This window comes from Papio anubis, chromosome X (genome assembly GCF_008728515.1).
Source record: "Papio anubis isolate 15944 chromosome X, Panubis1.0, whole genome shotgun sequence".
Classification (NCBI taxonomy): domain Eukaryota; kingdom Metazoa; phylum Chordata; class Mammalia; order Primates; family Cercopithecidae; genus Papio; species Papio anubis.
In genome coordinates, this window is record NC_044996.1 from 86,584,175 (window position 1) to 86,607,964 (window position 23,790).

A 23,790-nucleotide genomic window follows, 5' to 3' on the forward strand; every position below is an offset into this window, starting at 1 on the left:
AAGTGCTGGGATTACAGGCGTGAGCCACCACGCCCGGCCAGGCTGGTACTAATTTAAAAGGCAGGGCCCCTGGTTAACGGCCACGAAAGCAGATTTTTTCAACCCAATTTTATTTCGATGAGATATTTCCTCTGCAGCCCGGCTTCAGTGTCCAGTGTTTTACTAGGTTAGGTCCTGATTCGTAGCAATAAAAACATACTTAAAATCGCATTTTCAGTTCACTGGATGACTGCAATCATGCTGCCGCCCGCCGAGGGGCGCCAAATAAAATTCCTCTTGCAGTGAAGACACACCCTTTCCGGTCTGGTACAGAAGCCGGTTAGCAACCAGGAAATTGGCGGAACCTAGAGGGTGAACGCTTGCACCTGGAGGGTTTGGTTTGTGAAAAGAACACTTCCGGCCGGCGAGTTTTTAACCCCGCATGTCATTAGGTCGGCGCCCAACTCTCATATTCCGATTGGCCATGCTGACGTTGGAAGGCGGGCTTGCGTATGGGGTCACGCTCTCCTATTGGCTGCTGTTGCGGTGGCGGTTCGGAGTGAGGGTAGCACGTTGAGCTGAAGGCTGTGCGGAGCGGCGCGGCACAGAGCCTGGTGTTGAGCTCAGTATGTCGTGGGAATCCGGGGCCGGGCCAGGTTTGGGTTCCCAGGGGATGGATCTCGTGTGGAGTGCGTGGTACGGAAAGTGCTTCAAAGGGAAAGGGTCGTTGCCACTCTTGGCCCACGGCATCGTGGTCGCCTGGCTCAGCAGGGCCGAGTGGGACCAGGTGACCGTTTATCTGTTCTGTGACGACCATAAGTTGCAGCGGTACGCGCTTAACCGCATCACGGTGTGGAGGAGCAGGTAAGGTGGCGGATTCGGCCCTTTTGCCTGCGTGCTGGTGGCGCTGTACCTCTTCCTTTGTCGAGTTTCTATAAGGCCCTGTTCTCCAGTCTTCCCCTAAGTCGCCTAAAGTTGCCCCTCTCCCAAATGCCTGGGGGAACGCCGCGGCCATCCTTGCGCTAATCCCGTTTGTGGATGGAAAGTAAGGGGTTGTGCCTCAACAATTCTCTTGTTGTATCTGTGAGGTTTACCCATTACCTCCAAAAAGTGACCTTCTCCCAACTTGGAGAGGATGCCGGAGGGACTAGTGAGGCCTGAGCCAGGGCTTAAGGAGTAGGTTAATACCCTTGGGTGGATTTCCGATTTCAATGGGGAGGAGGTCTTGCCTGCAAAACCATGTTTGAGTGGGGCGCCTCAGTCCTGTTGGTAAGATTGAGTTGGGAGCCGACTAACAAGGGATAAGGGGCTCCTCTAGCTCAATGAGTTGATTTGAGGGGGTGGGGGGTGAAAGAAAGGGGTGTGTCCACACAACTGTTGATTGACAGTCTACCAGTTAGGTGTTCTGTATACGGCCTAGTCAGCCCCTCATGCCCTGTATACTGTTGGATCCCACAGACATTACCCTGTCTCCCTCACCTTCTTGTTTTGTGTCTGTTCATGCTCTCTTGAACCAGAATATGATGGGTGTAGCCTGCAACAACCTAGGTTCTGAGGTGGAGGGTAGACCAGTGTAAGGGCTCTTTATGATGGTGCTGGACTGTGACCCTTTAGGTCAGGCAACGAACTCCCTCTGGCAGTGGCTTCTACTGCTGACCTGATACGCTGTAAGCTCTTGGATGTAACTGGTGGCTTGGGCACTGATGAACTTAGACTGCTCTATGGCATGGCATTGGTCAGGTAAGACCTGCATGGGGTAGGGGTGGAGGTTGGCTTTGGGGACTGGAGGCAGGGGAGGCATGTGATAAGCAAAACTTGGCTTCAGGTGTTACCTGAAGCAAAACCCTGCGTGTACCTCAGTGTGGATCAGCCTGTGATTATTGCCTGACTTAACAGCTTTTGGTACCCTCGTCAACACATTCCTCTTTTTCTTCCTTTTTCCTGAAAGCCTTCTCTTCCATTTTTCTTTCTCTCTTGGAATGTGGAGGAAGGGATTCAGACCAGGTGATCTCTGTGGGTCACTTGATGGTCTGATATTTTTTCTTACCTTTGAATTCCTCACCCAGAGGAACTTGTCTGAATGGCTCGATGTCCTTGCCCGTGATTTGATGTGGACTTTCCAACCCTGTCCCTGTCTATTCCTAGCACCACCCTTTTCCCCTTCTCTCCTCATGAACACTGAAAGATTGCTGAGTTATGGAAGTGGAGACATGGGCTGGGAATTCCTGACTTACAAAGTGACTCATAATGGTTCTAGCTGTATACACATTGGAAAAAAGGTTGCTACTGAGTTTTCATATCTGTCAAAGTCTTTGTTTATCTATTGTTTCCCTTGTCTGCCTTGAGATCCTCCCCTTCTCTTCTTATTTTCTCCATTGATTAGCTGTGCTCCCCATTATCTGATATAGTCCTTTGCAGCATTTATAGCATATTATGTTCTAGCCTAATACATTACATTATGTCATGATTATTTATCCTAGACCGAACTGTTCAAGGCTAGCGCAGTGTCTTATTCATCTGTATGGCTTCATTATAGGGCAGACCCTCATTAAATGTCGTAATGGATGGAACTGTCCCTGCTCTGGCTGACACCAACTGTAAGAATAGGACAGGACAGTCAGTGGAAAAGTTGTGGAAATGCAGGGTTTCAGTAACTCAGCAAAGCATTTGGAATAAAATGGTTCCTTGGGCTGTGCCACTTATTTTTCCCTCAACTCCAGGTTTGTGAATCTTATCTCGGAGAGGAAGACAAAGTTTGCCAAGGTCCCCCTCAAGTGTCTGGCTCAAGAGGTGCGTATGATTCAGTGAACTTGCTCAATTCTCTCTCCAAGAGGGTTCACCAAATGGGGCATGGGGTAATGTGGGCACACAGTCAGACTAGCTCATCCCATCACTACCAGCCAAGCCCTGCAAGAATCCCAGAGCCTCAGCTTCCAGCCTGAAGGAGGCACAGTTGCTCCCTTGCTCATGACTGGTATCTCAGAGGGCTTGGCCTGCCCAACTTGCTGGGAGGAGCCCAAATGTAGCACTGGGTGGGGACAGGAAAGAGGTGACAGCCAGAAGGAGGAGACAGCTCAGCCACTGTGAGTCACTTTGTAAATCAGGAATTCCCATCCCATGTCTCTACTTCTGTAACTCAGACATTCTTGCCCTGAGTGAGTATGTGAAGTGTGTAGAGGCCCAGAGGGCAGGCATGTTCTCAGTCATTAGCACTTCCCAGAGTAGGTGTAAGAGGGAGACAGGAGTAAAGGATACTCAGGGAGAAGGACACGGTGGAGGGAGGCTGGAGAACGTGATTGTTAATGCTCATTCACAGGTATTTCTTTGTTGTAAAAGGGTGGTTGGTGGTTAGGGGAGGTGTGTGCCTTTTCTGTTTCTGATTTTCTTTTCTTTTTTTGAGACGGAGTTTTGCTCTGTTGCCCAAGCTCGAGTGCAGTGGCGTGATCTTGGCTCACCACAATCTCCGCCTCCCAGGTTCAAGCGATTCTTGTGCCTCAGCCACTCGAGTAGCTGGGATTACATTTATTTTTGGTAGAGACGGGGTTTCACAATTTTGGCCAGGCTGGTCTCCAACTCCTGGCTTCAAGTGATCCTCCCGCCCTGGGCTCCCAAAGTGCTAGGATTATAGGCATGAGCCACTGTGCCCGGCCCACTTTTCTAATTTTCAATACCTCCTCCATAGAGCAGTAAAAAAAGAATAAGGAGAGCTGGTTTTTGATCTTGGCTCTGTCACTATGATTGGAATCTTCTTTCAGGACCTCAGTTTCTCTAGTTGTGAAATAGGGCAGAGGGTGGTCAGGATAATTAATCTCTGGCTCCCTTCCAGCTTTAATATTTTCCAATTTCTATACTCACACCCTCCCCTGTAATCAGGTAAACATTCCGGATTGGATTGTTGACCTTCGCCATGAGTTGACCCACAAGAAAATGCCCCATATAAATGACTGCCGCAGAGGTAAGTCCTCAGAGGGTATACCTATTACAGTTAAACCCAGGGGCCTGGGCTTGGTGGCACTAAGGGTAGAGGGATAGGCAGGAGGGTCTTCACCTGGAGCCAAGGCTGGGACTAGGGTGAAAGAAGTGAGGCCTCGCCTTGGGCACAACATTTAAAGCGGGGAGAAGTCAAAAGTTCCATAATCAAGATAAATAACATATTAATGTGGAAAAATTCATGATAAACATAATATCAAAACGTTAAATAAAGCAGGATTAGTATTACTGATTTCTCCTTTTGTTTCAGCTTCCAACATGGCTTGGCATATTTTGATACCTTGACTACAGGGGTGTTTTTGCCTGCCCTTAAATTGTTTTTGTTTGTTTGTTTGTTTTGAGACAAGTCTGACCCTGTTGCCCAGGCTGGAGTGCAGTGGCACGACCTTGGCTCACTGCAACCTCCACCTCTCGAGTTCAAGTGATTCTCCTGCCTCAGCCTCTTGAGTAGCTGGGTCTATAGGCACACGCTACTACGCGTGATTAACTTTTTTTTTTTTTTGAGACAGAATCTCGCTCTGTCACCCAGGCTGGAGTGCAGTGGCGCAATCTCAGTTCACTGCAACCTCCACCTCCTGGGTTCAAGTGATTCTCCTGCCTCTGCCTCCTGAGTAGCTGGGATTACGGGCACCCGCCACCATGCCTGGCTAATTTTTTTTTTTTGTATTTTTAGTAGAGATGGGGTTTCACCATATTGGTCAGTCTAGTCTTGAACCCCTGACCTCATGATCTGCCTGCCTCGGACTCCCAGAGTGCTGGGATTACAGGCATGAGCCACTGCACCGGGCTGTATTTTAGTAGAGTTGGGGCTTCATCATGTTGGACAGGCTGGTCTCAAACTCCTGACCTCAAGTGATCTGCTTACCTTGGCCTCCCAAAGTGCTGGGATTATAGGCGTGAACCACAGTGCCCGGCCACTCCCCCATTAAATGTTGTTCCTGACGTAGTCCCTCATTAGTCTCACATACCTCTCCGTAGTTGAGGTGGGGAGGTTGCCAGACATGAGCCATCAGCAGTGTCATGAACCCAGGAGTTCCTTGGACATCCACCCCATCCCGATTAAGAGTCCCGGATTTAGCCTCACCTTTTGTGATGGGAAAACTGAGATCTAGGAAAGGGGAGACTTGGCCAACGCCATGTAACTAGCTAATGGGGCTGATTCCTACTTCTCCCACTTACTAGCCACTTGCTGTTTTTGGCATCCCGTCTCTAAGTCCAATAATAGTTTTTTTCTAGTAAAGGTGCTTGTGAGCAGGATAAAGCAAAGAACGGGGATAACCCAGAGTGAAAGAGGCTGCTTCTGGATATTTGAGATTTGAAACTTGGAGCCAAGCCTTTTCCTGGGGCCTTCCTATAATGCCCACAAGATGAGGCTGGAGGCCTGCTAGCTGCCTGCCTGATCCTGTGGCACTGCCTTCCTTCCCTCCTCTAGGCTGCTACTTTGTCCTAGATTGGCTCCAGAAGACCTATTGGTGCCGCCAACTGGAGAACAGCCTGAGAGAGACCTGGGAGTTGGAGGAGTTCAGGGAAGGGATAGAGGAAGAGGATCAAGAGGAAGATAAGAACATTGTTGTTGATGACATCACAGAACAGAAACCAGAGCCTCAGGATAATGGGAAAAGTGCGGAGTCAGATGTAAAGGCCGATGGAGACAGCAAAGGCAGCGAAGAGGTGGATTCTCATTGCAAAAAGGCCCTGAGTCATAAAGAGCTATATGGTAGGTGTTTTGGAGGGCAGAAAGGGGCCCATGAGCCCAGAAGGCTCAGGCTTAAGAGTTAATGCTGTTTATTTCCCTGGCTCAGCATTTCCTCTGGGGCTGTGGTGAGTCTTAGCTTAAAAAATTACTGTCACAAACCATCTTCCTGGCTAGTTTCCATAGTATAATGGCTGTCACATTCACTTCACAAACCATCTTGAGCCCTGTGAAGTAGTTGGGGAAAGAATTCTAGTTCCCCAATTACAACTCAAGAAATGAGGTGAGAGAGGCTCAGAATCCCATCAGGAACAGGGGTCTGGGCTGGCAGTCCTATCTGTTTCCCCATTCTGTTTTCAGAAAGAGCCCGAGAACTGCTGGTATCATATGAAGAGGAGCAGTTTACGGTAAGAAAGTGCCCTGGACTTGATGTGCTCTCATCTGCCCCAGCCATTTCTTCCCTCTTGCCAGCTACCTGAGACAAGTCTTGAGAAGGAATGTGAAAGAAAAGTGACAAAGCGTGAGGGAACTACTCGGAAAGAGAGAGGGGGGAACTAGGAAGGACACAAGAGGAGCAGAGTCCAAGTGACTGATCCTCCACACCGATGGAAGGGAACAGATGATGAAGTTTGCGGATAATCTGCCCCACTGGGTGGTAGGGAACAACTGGGAGCGGGTAGTTGCGCAGCCTTGCAATTCCGCATCTGACCAGTAGATGGGCCCAAGAGCTTCCCTAAATCAGGTGAGCTGGAGGGGTGCTGTTTTTAGGGAGGTCACTCAGAAACCATTTAGTTCAGTCCTTCCGTTTCACAGATTAAGAAGTTGAAGCCATGGATGAGTGAAGGGACAGGCCCAAAGTCACATATACAATTAATGATAGAACCAGGATTAGTACCTGGATCTCCCAGTTACCTTTCTTCTGTAACTCATTGCCTCCCCTTATCCCTGGCCCTTTGGCCTAAGAGTCTGTATCTCCAGCCAAATTCCCCCATTGAACATCTCAGTATTTGCCCACAGGAAATTCAGTTGGAGGAGGGAGGGAGAGAGAAAGAGGAGAAAGTCTCGCATTTGAGAGTCAGGCTATTTTTAGTTGCAAGGCCAATAGGGAAGTTATGGGCCCACCCTTGCATGCCCTGCCCTGTCCCCTGCAGGGCAGTGCTGAGAGGTCCTATGGGAAGGGATCCTGGAGGGGTGGAGGTGGGTTGCTTGGCTGAACCAGCCTTCTGATGGGACCCTCTTTACTGGCAGGTGCTGGAGAAATTTAGGTATTTACCTAAGGCCATTAAGGCGTGGAATAACCCGTCCCCACGTGTAGAATGTGTCCTGGCAGAGCTCAAGGGCGTTACATGCGAGAACAGGTGTGTAACTAGGTAACTGGGAGCTGCGTATTCTCTAGGATAGAGGGTAGCAGCCTCATTGAAATTGGTTTCCCTATCCTAGCTTGCCAATCTCTGCTGCACAGAATCCCAGGGATAATCCTGATCCCCTCCACAGTGACCCTACATTTGGCAGAACTGTTTGCCCTCGACCCTGCCAGCTTCCAGGTGGGGGTTGCCTATACTAGAATGGCCAGAGGCAGGAATGCCCACTGTCATCCATCTCCTGGCCAGCTGCTTTCCTGTCTGTCGGGTGGCATGTGGAGCTCTTGACAACTAGGAAAATCCCTTGATAATTACCACCTCACTGCCTAGCCCTTGTCTAAGTTTGAGGTAAAGATAATATGGTAGGTGTTGCTAGTCTTGTCTTTTTTTTTTTTTTTTTTTTTTGAGACAGTATCTTTCTCTGTTAACCCAGGCTGGAGTGCAGTGGTGCAGTCTTGGCTCACTGCAGCCTCCACCTCTTGGGTTCAAGTGATTCTCATGCCTCAGCCACCAGAGTAGCTGGGACTACAGATGTGAGCCACCACGCCTGGCTAGTTTTTGTATTTTCAGTGGAGACAGGGTTTCACCATGTTGGCCAGGCTGGTCTCGAACTCCTGGCCTCAAATGACCTGCCTGTCTGGACCTCTGAAAGTGCTGGGATTACAGGCATGAGCCACTGAGCCTGACCTTTTCTCTTTTTTTATGATAGAGTCATGCTCTGTCACTCAGGCTGGAGTGCATTGGTGCGAACATAGTTAACCACAGCCTCAACCTCACAGGCTCAAGAGATCCTCCCACCTCAGCCTCCTAAGTAGCTGGGACCAACAGGCATGCACTACCATGTCTGGCTAATTTTTTAATTTTTTGTAAAGGTGGGGTCTCACCATGTTGCCCAGACTGGTTTCAAGTTTGGGGATTCAAGAGATTTTCCTGCCTTGGCCTCCCAAAGTGCTGGGATCACAGGTGTAAGCCACTGCAGCCGGCCTGGTCTTGTCTTGTCTTTTTTTTTTTTTTTTTTTTTTTTTTTTTTGAGACGGAGTTTCGCTGTTGCCCATGCTGCAGTGCAGTGGCACGATCTCGGCTCACTGCACCCTCCACCTCCCGAGTTCAAGGGATTCTCCTGCCTCAGCCTCCCAAGAAGCTGGGACTACAGGCAAGCACCACCACGCCCAGCTAATTTTTGTATTTTTAGTAGAGATGGGGTTTTGCCATGTTGGCCAGACTGGTCTGGAACTCCTGACCTCAGGTGATCCGCCTGCCTTGGCCTCCTAAAGTGCTGGGATTATAGATGTGAGCCATCACGCCCAGCCTGGTGTTTTCTTTTGAACTGCCATTGGAGTGTATTAGCATCCCTTGGATAGTCATGATTAGGGGAATAGAGGCAGGACCTTCTCAGGGTCTGGCTCCTAGAGACTAAGTTCCTTGTCTCTCAAGTATGGCTGTGAGCCTTTTTTTTCCAAAACAAAGTGCTCAGCTCAGTCCAGAGCAGGCACATAGTATGTCTGCCCATTCTTCTTTCCTCCCTAGCTCTTGGGGGCTTTCTACCTAAATTCAGCTGGAAGGGCTTTGGGGGACTTTCCTCTAAGAACCTGTGGAGGCAGTGCTAAACCTCAGCTAGAGAGAAGTTGGAGAGTGTAGGTAGGTGGTGTAGGTGGCAGATTAACCCTGGGTGAAAACTACAGTGTAGGCTGGGATTGCCCCTGGAGTCTTCTATTCATGTCCAGGATACTAGTTTCAAAAGTATTTTATCAGTGTTTGCCCAGCCTAGGTTTCTTGGCTCTACCTTTCAGCAAAAGAGTTGGCGGTGGCTTCATTAGCAGCTGGGAAAACTATGCCCCTAACACAGTAGTGTCTGCCTGGTAATGCTGGAGGGAGGGATCTAAGTATGTCAATTTTCCAGGCATTAGGACACCTTGGGAGCTCTTTTTTCCACGTCTAGGCTTGGTCAGCTAGGAGAATGTCTGTATCTGTTTAGTGTTGCTATAAAGGAATACCTGAGGCTGGGTAATTTATGAAGAAAAGAGGTTTGTTTATATCATGCTTCTGTATCCTGTACGAGAAGCATGGTGCCAGCATTTGCTTCTGGTGAGAGCCTCAGGCTGCTTCTTCCACTCATGGCAGAAGGCAAAGGGGAGCCCACTTTGCAGAGATCAGATGGCAAGGTGGAGGGGGAGATGTCAGGCTCTTTTTTAACAACCAGCTCTTGCGGAAACTAATAGAACAAGAACTTGATACTGTGGGAACAGCACCAAGTCATTCATGAGGGATCCGACCCAGTGACCCACACTCCTTCTACAGGCACCAAGGTCAACATTGGGGATCAAATTTCAACATAAGATTTGGAAGGGACAAACATCCAAACTGTAGCAGAGAGCCTCTTGGGAAGCCACTAACTCTGGAGGAATCAGCTTGCTGTTGCTGGTGTAGGTTTGAGCTGTTAACCCATTTATGCTGGCGGTTCCAATAATGGAACACTAGGCATAAATGGGTTAATAGATAGAGATGGGTGATTTACCTCTATAGCCTATTCCTGCAACCCCTCTAACTTTGTTCTGGGTTTTTAGAACCCCTAGTAATAAGGCCTGTGGACCATATTTGGTCTAGCAGTTGGGTCCCCAAGGTTTCTACTTCTAGGATCTAAAAGAAGGTAGCCAGGGAGAAGAGAAGGGGTAGGGTACTGGGGAGTGGTTAAGAGAAACAGACTGCAAGAACTGAGTCTAAAAGCCCTTGACCCCATGATCCCAGGCATTTAATTCCTTCCTCTGTGGATGTGGAACTTTTTCCTGTCTGTGTGTTGAAGTGTATTCAGACACTACTGCCCTCATTATGGGCCATAGATCAGCATTAGTGCTTGGTAAGCACTTGTTCAAAACCCACTGATCCCAGCCTCTAACCAGCCCCTGCCCGAGGAGGCTGAAGCCTAAGATCCAATTGTCAACTCCCTTCCTCCCCACTCCTACCCACCCACCACCCCTCTCCCTATACTGCTTCAGCCACTTGAGCCAAAGGCATTAACTGCTTTGGAGGTAGGTGGAGGAGTAGGAGAGGGTCTTCTGCCAGCATCACTTTGCTAAATTAGTGTCCTCTTGTTCCAGGGAGGCTGTGCTGGATGCTTTTCTGGATGATGGCTTCCTTGTCCCCACATTTGAACAGTTGGCAGCTTTGCAGATAGAGTATGAAGGTAGGGTTCTGGGGGCTCACTGCACCCTTAGGGTTCTGATTCTTGGGTGGGAACACCTGGGATGGGCTGGGGGGCCCTGGGTTGGGGTGTGAAGGCTGTTTCCTGCCATTCCGCGGTCTCTGAAATTCCCTCAGCCTTTCTGGCTGAGCAGAACAGGTAGCCCCACTGACAGTTGTGGGGCTGTCCTTAAGTGGTCTGGAATGGGGTGGGGTGGGATGGGGTGGGGTCGGGGAGTCTTAATGACATTATTGTGCCATGTTCATTGTGATTTAGCTGCTAGCTAGAGAGCTAGAACAGCAGAATTGGAGGGGCCTTGTGAGGTCATCTAGTCCAACATCCTCATGTTACAGATGGTCAGACTGAGGTCCAGAGAGGGGAAGGTACTGACCCAAAGTCACACAGTGAGTTATTGACAAAGCTGAAGCTAGAACCAGATCTCTGTTTTGTTTATACTTTATTTTGAGTCAGTTGTTGGTTGCCAGATACTAACTGGTTTCTCTCTCCCCACTGTTCTGCTCTCCTCTTTCCTTTGTTCTGCGGTGGCAACTCTGTTGTTGGTGGGGGGCTTGGCTCATGCGCGCGCACACATTCTCTTGCTCTCACTCTCACTTCCTTTCTCTTGCTGTCTCTTGCTCTCTCTTTCGTGCTCTCCTGCTCTCTCCCTCCTATTGCCCCCTCAAATGGGTGTCCCTTACAAACCAGAAAACGTGGACTTGAATGACGTCCTGGTGCCAAAGCCGTTCTCTCAGTTCTGGCAGCCCCTGCTCAGGGGCCTGCACTCCCAGAACTTCACGCAGGCCCTATTGGAGAGGATGCTCTCTGAACTGCCAGCCTTGGGGATCAGCGGGATCCGGCCTACCTACATCCTCAGATGGACCGTTGAACTGATCGTGGCCAACACCAAGACTGGTGAGGGAGACTAGCCCTAGCCCTAGGGCCTAAGGCAGCCCAGGCAGGAGCCTCTGCCGCTGTCCTCAGCTCTCTGCTAAGAAGCACCAGGCAAACACCTCCCGTGTTAAAGGTTTAGGTTTGCCCAAGAGGGCCCCGCGGAAGCAGTGGACAAATCTCCCTTTTCCTTTTCTTCTCAGAGCCAACTAAACTGGGCTGGGGCAAAGTGCCCTGAATTCTTTGAGCAGTTGGGAGGTATAGGTGGGGAGTCTGGGGGGATGGGGAGGGACAGAGCCAAACTTTCTGAGGTGAAATGTTGGGTGGGGGGCTCACTGCTTCCTTCTCCTTAGATCCTCTCTTCTCTCTCAGGACGGAATGCTCGCCGATTTTCTGCAGGCCAGTGGGAAGCAAGAAGGGGCTGGAGGCTGTTCAACTGCTCCGCCTCCCTTGACTGGCCCCGGATGGTTGAGTCCTGCTTGGGCTCACCTTGCTGGGCCAGCCCCCAACTCCTTCGGATGTAAGTCTCTTGAATTCCATCCGGTAAGAGGGTGAGGCGCTTCAAGCCTCGGGGCTACACTGCCCTAGAATGACTGAGTTAGAAGGGCCCTTTGGGGACAATCTAGCCCAGTCTCACTACCACTGACAGATGGGACAACTGAGTCCAGAGAGGGGAGGGGTAGGGTTTTCTTACCTAAGATCATACAGCTTAAGACTTGACTGAACTGAGTCCAGTGTGGGAATGGATAAGACAATCCCCCTAGAGTGCTTAGCACAGTGGCCTGCACAGAGTAAGTGCACAATAAATGGTAGCTGCTGTTTATTATTGAACCCAGGTCTTCTGACTCCAAGCCCAGTGCTGTTTCCTCTATTATCTTTCCAAAGTATACCTCTGATAGTTGCTTAGCAACCTTCAGTTGCTCCCTATTGCCTTCCTGTTAAGTCTAGGCTTCTTAGCCTGACATTCAAAGATCTTTCTGATTCTGGCCCAACTTACCATGGTAGCCATACCTCCTGTGAGTCTCCTTTACCCCATCCACCCTGGGTTCTATGGTCAAACTGAATATTGCACTGGTAAATACCTGTGGTTGTCTCCCTTTCCTTTTCTCTGTCATTTCCTGACCCTGAGCCACTTCCCTCATAATCATGGAAGCCTTTAGCACCTGATTTCCTTCTTGCTTTCTTGAGCAATATCTGTTTCATTTGGATGACTCATCTGACACTCTGCAGCTCCTCAACTCCAGTGACTTTCATTCTCCACTACACTCAGCAACCCATTTCCATCATTCGGAGCTGTTCCACCTCTGAAAGCTGACATCCCAGCATCCCACTCGGTGACCACCACTTCTCGTCCTTCTAGTTCTCACCCTTGCATCCCATGACATTTGCTCTTTGCCTGCATCCAGATCTCCATCCCTCCATTTCCTGCATCCCTTGACCTTGCTTCCCCTCTATCCTGTCTGTGGTTGCTCAGTTCGGCCACTCATCATCAGCACCTTCAGCTTTGCCCATCCTTTGGCCATATCTGACTTGCAAACCCCTGAGCTATAATTGATCCTCCCCATTCTGCTTCCCCTGCTCCTCAGCCCGGGTAGCTGAGCTCTGCTGGAGAAAACCACATAGCCCTGCGGATTGCTGCCACTGCAGAGGTATGATTTTTAATCTTGGGCGAGGCCTCAGTTCTGCTTGTCTGAACTTTTACTTGTTTTCTGACCACTTTCTCTCCCATTTCCTCACTATTCTAAACCCTTACCGCTCACCTCAAGCCCCTCCCCCTCTCCCATTTCACCCTAGCTTCCTCGAGCACATGGAGGCATCCGGCAGGGCCCCCTCGACCTGAGGTCCAGCCCTCGTGAACTGATCTGCGGCTGCACTCAACCTTCTCGCCAGTCTCAGGATGAGGTGGCCTTGCCCCACCTCAAAGCCTGCTCCTCCACCTGTGCTCTGGAGCCACCTCTGCCAGCATCGCTGGGGCCTCACCCCAGCCTCTACCTTGCTCTGCTGGCTCTTGCTCTTCAACCTAGGAACGTGCCTGAGCTTTTCTCATCTTAAACAAAACAACAGTAACAGCAACACAAGCAAAATCTCCTTTGACCCTGCATCCCTCTGTTGGGTTATCATCAGCTTATCATTCCCACCCTTCCCATCAAAACATCTCAAAAGAGTAGTCTACACTCAACACTTTCCATTTCCTCACTACCTCTTACTCCTCAACCTGCTGCAATTTGATATTCACCCCCAGAGTTGCTTTGACCTCCTAGTTACCAAATCAGTGGGCCCTTGTCAGTCTCTGTGTCTGCTGCATTGATGCTGTTTACCACCCCCTCCTTGAAAAATGCCTGTGCTTATTACTAGTTCCTATAAAGTGCTGAGACCCAAATCTGTCTAGCTCTGGCCCTTCCCCCAAGATTCAGCCTCCTGTACTCGACTGCATGTGAGACATCTCCCCTTGGATGGCCCACAGGCACCTTACTGTGACCAAAAGAGAATTGGTCGTCTTAGTCCCCATCTCAACTCTAAAGTGGTCTTCCTCCTCTGTTCCCTATCTCACTTGGTGGCGGCACCATCTACCCTGTCCTGTTGACTCTCGAATACTTCCCAAATCTGAGGTTTTGTGTTGCCGTGTCTACTTCCCCTAGTGTCTCCTTCCCTCTATCAGACTAAGCTTTTCAAGGGCAAGGACTCTACATCAGCTGTCTGTGCCCCAGCACACCACACAAGTCTAGGCACCAAACAGGCCTCAGTAAATGTTGTTGAATTGAACCATGCTCTGCTCTCTCATTCCTAGCAGTGCTGTCCTTGGTGGGAGCTGACCCAGTGCCTGGGGAATGAATGAAGTGGGAGTCTGGATGCCAAGACCCTCTTAGTCCCTGATCCCCCTATTGAGTCCAAAAGTCTCTTTAACCCTGATGACATTTGGGACACAGAGGTATTTGTAAGATTTTAAAAGTGGCTTTGTAGACAAAGTCAGTCAAGGCAAGACTTCCAGAAATTGGGACTGAACAGCCACATTGCCAGATGTGTGCTCCAGACTAGAAGTGATGTGGATGGGTGGGAAATTGGGAGGAGAACCAAAAGGGCCTGGATGAGTCAGAGTTTCGAGAGGAGGCATTTGAACAATTCAAGCAGGAGAAAGAATAAAGCAAGTTTCAAAGTCCAGAAGGAACATGGCATGTGTATGTAATGGGAGGGAGGGAATGACAAGAGCAGCATGGAGAGGTTTGGATAGGTGGCCTTCAAGGTACTTTCCAATCCTAAGTGCCTGCAGAGTGGAAGCTGCTGGTCTTGGAGAAGTCTGGACCACAGAGATCTTCTCCCAACCCAAGCATACCAGAGGGATGCGAGACATGCCAGCAGTAACAGCGGCTCACTTGGGTACGATTTCTTGTGCACAGATCCTGCCTTTCCCAGATAAGCAGTGAATCTAGTCCTAATCACCCCATTACACAGAGTGGGGAACAGAGGGTGTTTGCCCAGGTATTATGCTGCAAGTCAGAGCTGGGGCCAGAATCCAGATAGCCTGTCGTTAGTCCCATGCTCTTCTGTAATACTCCACTAGATTGTATTATTGCAGAAAGCATCTGTTAAACACAGAACTTGGCTTTTGTTTACCCCAGAGAAAAAATAAAAGATACTATTGGAAATTAAGTGTCAGGCATGGTGCTGTGTTTTTTTGTAGAGGTTAATTTCATTTACTTTGACACAGCAGTCTTGGGAGGTGGAAGTATTATGTATTATAATCTATTTGACAGATAAGACATTGAGGCTCTAAGGAGTGATGGGACTTACCTAATAGCCACACATTTGTTGATGGTGGGACAGGGATCTTGGCCCAGGTGGTGTGAGCCCAAAGTCCACCTTCATTCCATCAGCCTGAATTCTGTGACCTTCTCAGTCCTGAGCTATGACCAGACATACTCGAGGAAGGGGGTGTATTTTAAGATTCGCATCACCCCTGCACCTTAGTGGTCAGACTAATGGCTCAAGATAGCAGGTGGGTAATCATAAGCAGGCTGATGAGGCGTTTTGCCAGTATCAAGTGTCTGGGAATATTTGTTATTAATCACACTAATGGACACCATGAGAGGACAAAGTTTCTCTCTGGCTTTTCATCTGATAGGGCTGGAAGCTTTTCAAGCACTTTCCCCAGCCAGCCAATATCAATTTAATTTGAACTACTATCCCCTTGGAATATGAAATTGGCTCCATAGACAGGATCTCCCAGTCAAGTCATCAGCCCCCCAGCCCTGCCCCCACTGACCAGTCACCCTGCATATGTGACCAGTCTGCATGTGCCCAGAGAGAAAACAGCCTGCTGAGCTCATGGCCCGTCTGTGAACCATCCGCATCCATTTGTGACCGGGTGCCCGTTAGGTACCAGGTTCTATGAGAGGCTCTGTGAGGGGTACTCACCCTTTTCTCACCTCGAGCTCCCCTTCCCAGCAGCTCTGTATCCGTTGGTGGTTTTGCTGTTGGCGCCGTCTTTTGTGTGCACAGTGTCATCATCTTTAACTCTGCCTGACCCCTGCCATCAGTCACCAAGCCCTGCTCTCTGTCTGTCTGTGTATCCTTCACAGCTTCACTCCATCCCATCTCCACTGCCAGTGCCCCAGGTCAGCCCTCCCCGACTCTGGCCTCAACTGTCGGAACAGGCTCCTCCCTGGTCTCCCTGCCTCCAGGCTGCCTGTCCAGGCCAGCTTCCACATGGTCACCATGGTGATCTTCAGAAACATGGCCTTCATGTGTACTCAGAATTGGCAAGTGACCCCTCACACACACACCAATGCACACACATAACTTCCCAGCCCTCTCTTCCTCCCACGGCTCCTCAGCACAGGCCGTGCCCTCTAGCTGGGCTACTCACTGCACGCAGCAGCACCATGTGCTTGCTCTTGTCTCTGGGCTTCCCGGGCCCTACCTCCTGCACGAAAGCCCTCCCTTGGTCTTTCCTGCCCTCCTCGTGCTCTCTGTCTCCCTCAGCCCCGCAGTGCCTGCAGTAGGTTTGCAGTGCTCATCTGGCCTCCCTCCCACATCCTGCTTTGTCTTGTCAGCCGCTGCTTTTTTTTTCTTTTCCTCCATTCCAGGCTGGGCTGTAGCTGCTCCCATAAAGGGATCACAGTTTGTGTTCCACGCAGAAGGAGCCCAGAACACTTCCAGGCATATCCTTGGAGCTCAAGACAGGTTGCTCAGCTAGGCCAGAGAAGAGAGGGATCTGCTCATTTCCAGCCCTGCAGGCCTGTTGGCTGTTTTGTGTATTTATGTAGCTTTTAAGTGCAGACTAATAGCTATCATTTATTGCATGCCCACTATGTGCCAGGCACTGTGCCAGGCATTCTATGTGAGCTTTCTTATTTACTCCTCCCAACAATCCTATACATTAGGTATCATTATTGTCCTCATTTTACCTGAGAATGGAAGTGAGGCACAGAGATGAACCACAGAGCTTGTTCGGGGTCCATGGTCCTGTTGTTTCTATGTTCTGTCTGCTCTACTACACTGCCTTTCAGAGGCAGGTCTGGAAGTTCAGAGACCAAGTTCAAACCCTGGAGTGTTGGGGTATGAAGTGGCTTGGGATTTTGAATCTTTCCTACCCCATCCCTCCCTTTGCTCAGCATCTTCAAAGCCATGGGGCAGGGCCTGCCAGACGAGGAGCAGGAGAAGCTGCTGCGCATCTGTTCCATTTATACCCAGAGTGGAGAAAACAGCCTGGTGCAGGAGGGCTCTGAGGCCTCCCCCATTGGGAAGTCTCCATATACACTAGACAGCCTGTATTGGAGCATCAAACCAGCCAGCTCCAGCTTCGGGTCTGAAGCAAAGGCCCAGCAGCAGGAGGAGCAGGGCAATGTTAATGATGTCAAGGAAGAGGAGAAGGAGGAGAACGAGGTCTTGCCAGACCAGGTAGAGGAGGAGGAAGAAAATGACCAAGTGGAGGAAGAGGAGGATGAAGATGATGAAGACGATGATGAAGATGATGAAGAGGAAGACAGAATGGAGGTGGGGCCTTTCTCTACAGGGCAAGAGTCCCCCACTGCCGAGAATGCTAGGCTTCTGGCCCAGAAAAGAGGAGCTTTGCAGGGCTCTGCATGGCAGGTTAGCTCAGGTAAGAACTACTTTGTCCCCACATGAACTTCTTTTCTCTTTGGCTGGCTCTTGAGGCTTCCTTCTACCCTAGGAAGAGATGGAAAGTAGCAGGAGGTAGCCAATGTGAGGCAAGCCTGGAGGCAGCCTGGTGCATAGATGACAGGTGGCTTCTCCCGCCTCTTAGGATGGAGCCTATGAGTGCCAGGGACCACTGTCAGGCTGCTGGCTACCTCATATAAAGAGCACATTCTGAGAGGATGACATGGGTGTGAGCCCTGGGCAGTAACATAGAGGCAGAAGATAGCAAAAAGTAGGGAGTGTGTATGTATATGGTTCTGCACGTGTTTTTCACTTGCAGTGAGACAGTGCTTTCTGTGTATGTGTGTGTGTGCCTCGAGGCTGGCTGGTCATGAGACAAGATTTTGCTGTGTGTATTAGAAAGAAGGAACCTAGGGCATTAAGTCAGAGAAACAGGAAGTGAAATCACAAGAGAGAATAAGGAATGCTGTGATTTTTAGGTGAGCACACAAATTAGTGAGACTGAAGCCAGGAAGAGGCTGCAGGGAGGGTTAGTGATAGGGATCTGTTCTTCCTTTTGAGTACCCTTGCTTAGGTTAATGAACAGGAACCTCGGAGGCTGGAAGACCCGGAAGGAATGACAGAACAGCGTGGAGTCTGTGTGCTGAAGCCTGGGGAGGGAGGGAGAACAGCTGGGCCTGTGTGGTGTGGGGTGGGCAGTGGCAGAAAGTGAGAGGGGAGGCAGTGAATGAGTTTATAGAGAAAGATACTATGGCCTTTGTTTGCCCTTGTATGGACAGGGTGGAAGGGCTGGAACATAAAACATAAAATCTGTCTCTCTGTGTGTGTATATGGGCGTGTGCCTGTACCTGCTGGCCAAACCATGGCCCAGTGACAAATAACTTAGGGCAAGGAGGGCTGTGTTGGGGGATCTTTGTAAATATTGAAAGGGAGGGGCATTGGCATAAGCAGAATTGTGTGTGTGTGTGTGTGTGTGTGTGTGTGTGTGTAGGAAAAAGGGAAAAGTAGGGGCAGTTAAAGAAGTCATGGCCAAGCAGGCTGTCGTACAGCTTTGTGAAAAGGAGGCAGGGTTGCTGAAATCCATGAGGGCTAATAGGTGTCTGTGAGAGAAAAGTGACAGCATTGAGGTTGGCATCTATGGAGGGGTAGTGGGAACAGGCAATGAGATATAGCCATCCAGAGGTGGCCTGTATGTTCACACCATCACTGGGGACATGTACAAGGGTATCAGGATAAAGAAGCAGGGGCAGTGATGTAGACAGCATTGGGGATATTAGTGATGATAGATGATTGGGTCAGTGACAGAGCCTATGTGGGTAGTGGTCCCTGTGCACGAAGGTGTCTCTGTATCATGGAGTAATGCAGGACATTAAGACAGGCACAACTTCCAGTAAGAGAGCCAGGGGAGGGGGATGGACAAGTAGAGGAACAGTCCTTCCTGAGGAGCTCTGGGTTACATAAAAAGTTGGTCCAGGGTTGACACATAGAATGCCAGGGGCATTATGACAGGGAGAATTCTTTGAGTACCAGGGAGATGCAGAAGGCCAGAAATGGAAACTACGTGGAATGCACTAGCGAAGGCTTCATTTGAAAACACTGAATGCATTTGTGGAAGGATGGGGAGGGACATTTAATATAATACTGTGTGGTAGGTGTCTCAGTGATAGGACAGAGTGGGATGGGGGATGCCCGGCATCCCCATTCTAAAGTGGAGCATCTGTATGTGGGGGGATGTGAGTTGTGAATGTGGAAAGTCTAGAACGTTAACTCTTTCCCTCTCTCCTTTGCCATTGCTCCTTCTGTGTGTACACATGTGTGGGGAGGTAGGGACAGGAAGATTCCTGGTTGTATGCCAATGAATGAGGTTTGTGGGAGGCAGGGAGTGAACAGACAGTCACTGAGTGAAGGGCTTATGTATGTGTGCTTCTGTATACATACTTGGGGGGCTGTGAGAGGTGGGATATGTAGTGAGACAGCCCTTCCCCAGAAAAGGGGTGTACCTTGTGCATCTTGGGGCAAGAACTGCAGGGGGCAGGGGAACATATTATCTCAGGGAGTCCACCCTGAGATGGGCATGGGGGTGTGTGTGTATCTCTGCATTAAGAAAATATGTGGTATTCAAACAGGCAGGGGAGTGTGTGTGTAGATTTGTAGGAAATCTAGGTCATTCAGATACTCTGAGGTACTGGTGGATTTGGGGTTTGCGGGGGAGGTGCTTTGGGAATTCTGGGACATCCAGACCCTCCATGATGTGTCCCTATGTATGTGTCTGCAGACAGGGAAATAGGGGTGAGGATGAGAAGTTGAAGCAGTGATACAGCCAGGTCTGAAGTTGTTGTTTGTGTCTGTGTGGGAACATGCCTGGGGAAGTAGGAAAAGAGCAAAGAGGGACAAAAATGTCTGTAGTTGTATACTTGTATATGTAAACAAATAGAGGGGAAGAAGGACCATAAAGAATGTGTGGTGAAGCACTCTGGTGGAGAGGGGCTCATGAGAAGTGATACCGAGAGCAGTGAAGCTGGAGATCCTGAGAGAGCCCACCCGTGCTAAGTGGGGTGGGTGGATGGACAAGGTGAGCAGGCCTGTACACCAGTCGGAGAACCAGCTCATCAGCCCAGTCTTGCCACTTCCCTTTGCTCCACAGAAGACGTGCGATGGGACACATTTCCCCTAGGCCGAATGCCAGGTCAGACCGAGGACCCAGCAGAGCTCATGCTGGAGAATTATGACACCATGTATCTTTTGGACCAGCCTGTGCTAGAGCAGCGGCTGGAACCCTCAACATGCAAGACTGAGTGAGTGCCCATGGCAACAGGATTTCTCACCCCCTTTCTCTGCCACCTGTGGGAGGGAGAGAAGACAAGGTGAGGTGGGTGGGGGAGGTAGCTGTCCCCAGTCAGGGCCTAAATGAGTGAAGTGTAAGCCCCAGTCCCTGGCTGGGCCCTTGCCAGCTCTCCCTGTCCCTAGTGTGGGGAGCCAGTGAAGTAGCCACACAAGCTGGGCTTAGCATCCCTCTCAGATTGCATTCAGTTTGTGCTTATGGATGGACGTGTGTGTGTGTGTCTGTGCACACATTTTGGGAGGAGTAGGGTCCATAGCTTTCGGCAGATTCTCTTAACTGGTCCACCACTCCTAAAAGGTCAAGAATAGATGCTCTCATCCAGCTTTTTCATGTTCCTGAGGAGAAAACTAAGGCCCAGAAAGGGGAAGGGATTTGTCCAAATGTGCACAGAGTAGTCAGTAGGCCTCCCCACACTGTCCAGGCACCTTGGTAGCAAGGCCTGCACAGGGCTTCATGCTGTCCCTCGAAACTCGCCTCTGAATCACAGGCGTGGGAGCCCTTGGGTCACCAGGGAGCCAGGAACCAAGCAGCCCTTGCTGAGGGGCTATGCTGGTAACACAAAGGAGCCCATCCAAAGGACCTATACATTCCAGAATGCTGGGCCATTCTGACCAGGGGAATCCTGTGAGTACTAGAGAGGAACCCCTGCAGGGCCCTGAAACTGAGTCTTTCCCTTTGCTGCCTGCCCACTCCCTGGGAGATGAACCCCTCTTCATCTGGACATTCTGGGAGAGGGCTATAGAATCCAGGGGCCCCAGAAGCAGACCAGACCCAAGGCAATGCCATGGACTCTGTCCAAGGCCATGGGCCAGGGCCAGCAGGCCTCTTGGAGAGGAGAGGCGGCAGCTGGGGAAGCCAGGAGATCTGTAGTTGGGAGTGGGATTCACATGTCTGAGACAGAGGTGCCCTTACCCGTCCTTCCCACCCAGCCTGGACCTGGGTAAGGATGGCTTATTGAGTACCATGGATATCAAGGGTGAAGTGTGGGCAGCTGGAGCTGTTCAGTCAAGAAGGAAGCTGATTCAGCCCAGCTCCCACACCAACTGTAGTCAGGAGGTTTCCTCTGCTGTGGAGGGGCATGCCCATCCCTGCTCCTTGTCTCAGCTCCACCCCTGACTTGGCTATGTGGCCTTGGGCAAGTCCATTCCCATCTCTGGGCCTCAGTTAACTTGTCTGTAAGATTGTGGGTGATGGGAGGTGGTGGGACTAGATCATCTATAAGGGTTTTTTCAGCTGCAGTAGTGTAACCATGGATCTGCCTGAGGGTAGGATGATGGCTTTGCTCTCAGCTGTCACCCTCACCCAGCTGGAAGGACCTTGACCTTCGGGAAGCAGGGGAAGCAAGAGTGTTATGAGCAGGGCCAGGGAGAAGGAGGGCAGAGCCACCCTCCCTAAAGCAATCTTGCAATTGTGGGCCTTGTCTTACAGCCCAAGCCTGGCCGTGGACCCCTTAACCAGCTATTGGGTGTGGGAGGGAGCCAGCCTGGAGTGCCCTGGCCCCCAAGCTCTAAGGCCTTGAAAGGTGGCCCTGTTAAGGCAGCTACTTTCAATGTCTTGGGAGTCAGGTGGTGTGGGGCCCCCTCCCCTGCCTCAACCCAAACAGCTCTACTTTAATCTGGTTTATCTACTAGGACTCTGCATAAAGCTTCATTTGAAAAGCTCCTTGCCTCCTTCCCTCCTTTCCTCAACTGAGGAGAGGGCCAAGCCACCCCTGGGGCCCACATGAAGTCGTTTCTAGGATTTGCTCCAGCCTCTTTGTAAAGCCAGACAGGAGAGTGGGCCCATCCCACAGATACACACATGTCAAGCACACTTGGCCCCTCCAGAGCCTAAAGCTGCCTCCTTCCCTGACTGACCTCCCACTCTTTCCTCAGCACCTTGGGCCTGAGCTGTGGTGTCGGCAGTGGCAACTGCAGCAACAGCAGCAGCAGCAACTTCGAGGGCCTTCTCTGGAGCCAGGGGCAGCTGCATGGGCTCAAAACTGGCCTGCAGCTCTTCTGATGGCCATCCCTGGTGCAAGTGTTCATCTAGCCCTGCCAGGGCAACAGCCTACCCCCTAGTACAACTGATGCTCCCTGAGACAACCTGGGAGACAGCCTGGATCAGCCACATCAACTCAGTTGTCCACCACAGGGGAATTTTGAATGTCTTTTGTTTTTGTTTTGTTTTGAAAAATAATAAACAGGCAACTGTAGTTTTGGTGTTTGTGAGATGAAGAGGGTGGGTGTGGGGCAGACCAGTATAGTTTTCCCTTTACTGTGGAGGCTCCAGACAAGGCTTGACCAGGAACCAGGTCCTGAGGCCCTGTGGGCCTCTGGCTCTGATTGCTCCCATAACCAGGCTCCACCCATATCTTATTCCGGACTCCTCGAACCGTTTCTGTTCTCAGCTGTAGTATGAGGCTAGCTCACTTGGAAGCATCAGGCCCCAGAGGCACTGCTGGCTACAGAGCCTAGCAAGTGGCCAGGTGGTTTGTTTAGAGTCTCCCTGACAGTGGGAAGAGTCAGGCCGCCTTGCTGCTACCCAACAGGCTTCCTGCTATTCTCCACACCTGCTCACACTATACACCAAACAGCAGTTGAAAGCCAGAGAGATTTTCTTTGTCACTTCTGCACTCTTTTGGCCTAGAAAAGATGAGAGTGGGCTTCCTTGTGGTGTGCATTAGAGCAAGAGAAATATCTTAGGGACTGATCTACTGTTCTCTGTGGTCACCAAATCCCCTCAGAAACTCACCTCACCTTAGAGTGCCTACCCCATGTCAGCCCTGAGCTAGCAAGAGATAGGGATGAATAAACCATGTTTTCATTTCTTAGAGCCTTCAGCGTGGTGAGGAAGGACAGAGTCACCAAATGATAACCTGATGATTCTGCTAGGTGCCTTAAGGGATTTCTGTAAATGGCCACACCAAGAAATGATGGAGAGGGCTTATACTAAGAAAATGCCAAAGAGGAATTTGGTAAAAGTGCTGTGCCAGAGCCCGGACAAGAGTTTTAACTTGGATTTAGGACCCCTAGAGTGTCTACAACACTTCAAAGGATATACTGAGTATCATTGTGGGTATGTGTATAATCATTTTTCTAAGGGGCTGGTCCACAGATTTTATCAAGTTGTCAAAGGGGTCCATTAGTCCAACAGCCCAGCAGTGTTAAGATCTTTCCTGTGTATGATCCAAGCAATAGGCATGGGCAAAGCAGTCTTGTGCAGCATCAGTTTCCTTCCAACTCTCCCCTGTCCCGTCATGATGGCAAATGCTAGAAGTCTGTTGGCATCTTGGAATGTCAGAGCTGGAAGCGTTCTCAAAGAACATATAGGCAGCTGGACACAGTGGCTCACGCCTGTAATCCCAGCACTTTGGGAGGCCAAGGCGGGCGGATCACGAGGTCAGGAGATCGAGACCATCCTGGCGAACACGGTGAAACCCTGTCTCTACTAAAAATACAAAAAAAGTAGCCGGGCATGGTGGCGGGCGCCTATAGTCCTAGCTACTCGGGAGGCTGAGACAAGAATGGCATGAACCCAGGAGGCGGAGCTTGCAGTGAGCCAAGATCGCGCCACTGCACTCCAGCCTGGGGGACAGAGCGAGACTCCGTCTCAATTAAAAAAAAAAAAAAAACATGTAGGCTCCATCTAGTGAAGGGATTTGCAGTTGTGTACTTCAGGAGGTACTCCAGTGCCTGCTCTGTGGGGAGATAGGTGCCACAAGCTCTGGGTTCCCATCCAGCACTTCACCAGATTCTTA

The 23,790-nt window shown here is 50.3% G+C and overlaps 1 protein-coding gene across 4 annotated transcripts; it reads left to right on the forward strand.

The window, feature by feature from the left end:
- The first annotated feature begins 502 nt into the window (after positions 1 to 502).
- On the forward strand, positions 503 to 22,245 carry LAS1L (LAS1 like ribosome biogenesis factor). 4 transcript variants are annotated; one of them, XM_021932765.2, is made up of 14 exons: positions 503 to 605; positions 1,594 to 1,719; positions 2,700 to 2,769; positions 3,853 to 3,934; positions 5,402 to 5,686; positions 6,023 to 6,069; positions 6,911 to 7,020; positions 10,119 to 10,204; positions 10,555 to 10,605; positions 10,907 to 11,113; positions 11,462 to 11,609; positions 16,702 to 17,189; positions 19,854 to 20,004; positions 21,926 to 22,245. In XM_021932765.2, the coding sequence occupies exons 2-14, from the start codon at positions 1,706 to 1,708 to the stop codon at positions 22,050 to 22,052; spliced, it is 1,866 nt and encodes a 621-aa protein (XP_021788457.1). In that variant the 5' UTR covers positions 503 to 605; positions 1,594 to 1,705; the 3' UTR covers positions 22,053 to 22,245. The 4 variants fall into 4 exon arrangements, with proteins under 4 accessions (XP_021788457.1, XP_009195993.1, XP_003917857.1 ...); XM_009197729.4 differs by having other exon boundaries at positions 512 to 843; positions 19,857 to 20,004; XM_003917808.5 differs by having other exon boundaries at positions 513 to 843.
- The last annotated feature ends 1,545 nt before the right edge of the window (positions 22,246 to 23,790 follow it).